Here is a 2163-nt window from a genome sequence, read left to right as displayed (position 1 = left end):
TCAATAGCGCCGCAACCTGACAACAGCCAGAGAGAAGGGTAACAGTGAATATGTGGAGCAGCTCATTGACTTCTCATAGGTAGGTGAAGTCTGTCTGAATTACTAGATGTCTGCAGGTTTTTAAATCAATGTGCATTATGCAGAAGCAAAAAGAGAAAACATGTACTACATTTGCTAAAAAGCAGGATGTGCTAAGTTTAGTGTTAGATGTCCCTAGGTTTGTGAAAGACTCGTAGGTGCATGTGCTCAAACTGATTTGACATTCATCTGGCTTAGCGGCCTGCACCCCAGTCTTATAATGGTAAGGAAAATCCTGGATGAGACAGACACCACTGCATGTTTCTCGGCCTATGCTAAATATATAGCTAGCAGGTTTTAGCTTAGCTTATTATAAATACTACACACACCCACACACAGATAAAGATACTTACATCTGGAAAGATTCACTTTTCCATTAGTGCAACGGACCGCAGAATAATGATCTGTCAACCAGTGATCCTGGTCCACACATCGCAATTTCCCGGTCTCACCATCTTTAATAATTTGAACTCCAACAGATAATAATGCAGGATATGTATCAGTGTCCACAGAACAGAAGGTGGCTGCACAAAGGAAACAACAGCAGATTGTTATTTTCCCCCAGCCAATCTCTTTGACAGATCTTTAGAACTGACTTAGTTTTACCTTTGCAGATGGGTACTTCTGACCACATGCCGTTGCTGTAACACATCACTCTCTCTGGACCCACTCGTTTATACCAAGCAGCACATTGGTACTTCAAAAACATTTTATTATCTCCCACAATATCACCATTAGATACTACGGGCCGCTGTCCACAGTTCTTCACTGAAAAAAAAAAATACTTTTAATAAAGGACTTTGGAATCGATTGTTTAAAGCTATCTTAACATAGTAAAATGTCAACCCATTTTTTGATTTCCTCAGCTTTTTACTGGCTGCCTCGCTAACACCGCACATATTCTATATTAAAATTAGATAAATGGGTATACAAATTCATATTTTAGAGCGGTTGAATGCATTTGTTGTAAATAATTTTGCATCAAAGTGTCTGCATAAATGTAATGTGTAATGGGAAAATTACATAGACAATGATTTTCTTTCAATAATTGTTCATCTCTTAATGGATTCTTTAATTATAAGTAAATCCTTCAATTTGCCTCTAAAACATGTGTATATCCTAAAATAATTCCTCCAGTGTTGGAGAAAGCTAAAAATGTTATGACTCTGCAGTTCTCCACTGTAAGCAAGGTTGGAGCCATGGAGCATTCTACAGACGAGATAAATCTCTGATTCCTCAGACAGAATGACTGCTACAGTCATTCTTGACGCACTAGAGACAGATGCCCGGGGATATCAGGAGGTGTATTACTGATTGTATTCACCAGAACTGCTGCAACTTTGTTACTCTGTACATTGTGAAAGCTGTTCTCGTCATTTGATTGTTCTCTGCAGAATATAATTAAACCCTTGCACCGAATATCTAAACCTTTAATCCATTTTGCAGCCTGTCTTTATTTTGTTTCAACAAGGTCTCTTCTGCCAGTCAAATTCCTCCCTCGCTGAACGGAAACTTCCACAACAAATGTAATGTTATTTAATACAGCTCAAGAGACTACCTTCAACTATATGTGATGTCCCACTGCCAGTTGATGTAGTGGGCCTCCCACCTGTCCCCCCCCCTGCAGAACCACCATTTACAGGACCTGGTCTGGCTCCTTTGACAGAGAGAAAAAAAAACATTACATATACATTCAGCACATTCAGTTTCATGGATCACAAAAGATGGTAGTTTTGTTTGAACAAAGCTCATTTATAGGGTTCATGCCATAATTCAGTGGTGGATTATCTCTAGTGTCAATGACTTAAAGCCGTTTATTACCAATGTGGGCAGCAGAACACTGACATTTCAAATGGGGATAAAAACGTTGCCTATGTACACATCCAGGCACAGAGCAACATTGGCATTCATTTAGAGTTGTTCAGCGGTGTTTGTGGTAATGCATCAAGAAGTGACACTTTTCACAAATACATAGACTCATCTGATCCATTCTGAACAGTGATGATGGCGGTCTGAACAATCACATGTCAGCACTGCAACGCTGTCTCCTGGAAAGTACTTTTATATAATTAGTTGTTTCCTGGC

The 2163-nt window shown here is 39.3% G+C and overlaps 1 protein-coding gene across 4 annotated transcripts in view; it reads right to left on the bottom strand.

The window, feature by feature from the left end:
- Nucleotides 1-2163, bottom strand: part of LOC117954707 (complement factor H-like) — a 9913-nt gene that overhangs the window by 589 nt on the left and 7161 nt on the right. For all 4 annotated transcript variants that reach the window (XM_034888664.1, XM_034888665.1, XM_034888663.1 and 1 more), the window contains exons 5-7: nt 1637-1735; nt 685-846; nt 432-602 (exon numbers count right to left, since the gene is read on the bottom strand). In XM_034888664.1, coding sequence (XP_034744555.1) covers nt 432-602; nt 685-846; nt 1637-1735 — 432 coding nt within the window. The remainder of the gene's footprint in view (nt 1-431; nt 603-684; nt 847-1636; nt 1736-2163) is intronic.

The sequence above is a fragment of the Etheostoma cragini genome, chromosome 12 (assembly GCF_013103735.1).
Source record: "Etheostoma cragini isolate CJK2018 chromosome 12, CSU_Ecrag_1.0, whole genome shotgun sequence".
Lineage (NCBI taxonomy): Eukaryota > Metazoa > Chordata > Actinopteri > Perciformes > Percidae > Etheostoma > Etheostoma cragini.
This window is presented reverse-complemented; position numbering and strand designations above follow the sequence as displayed.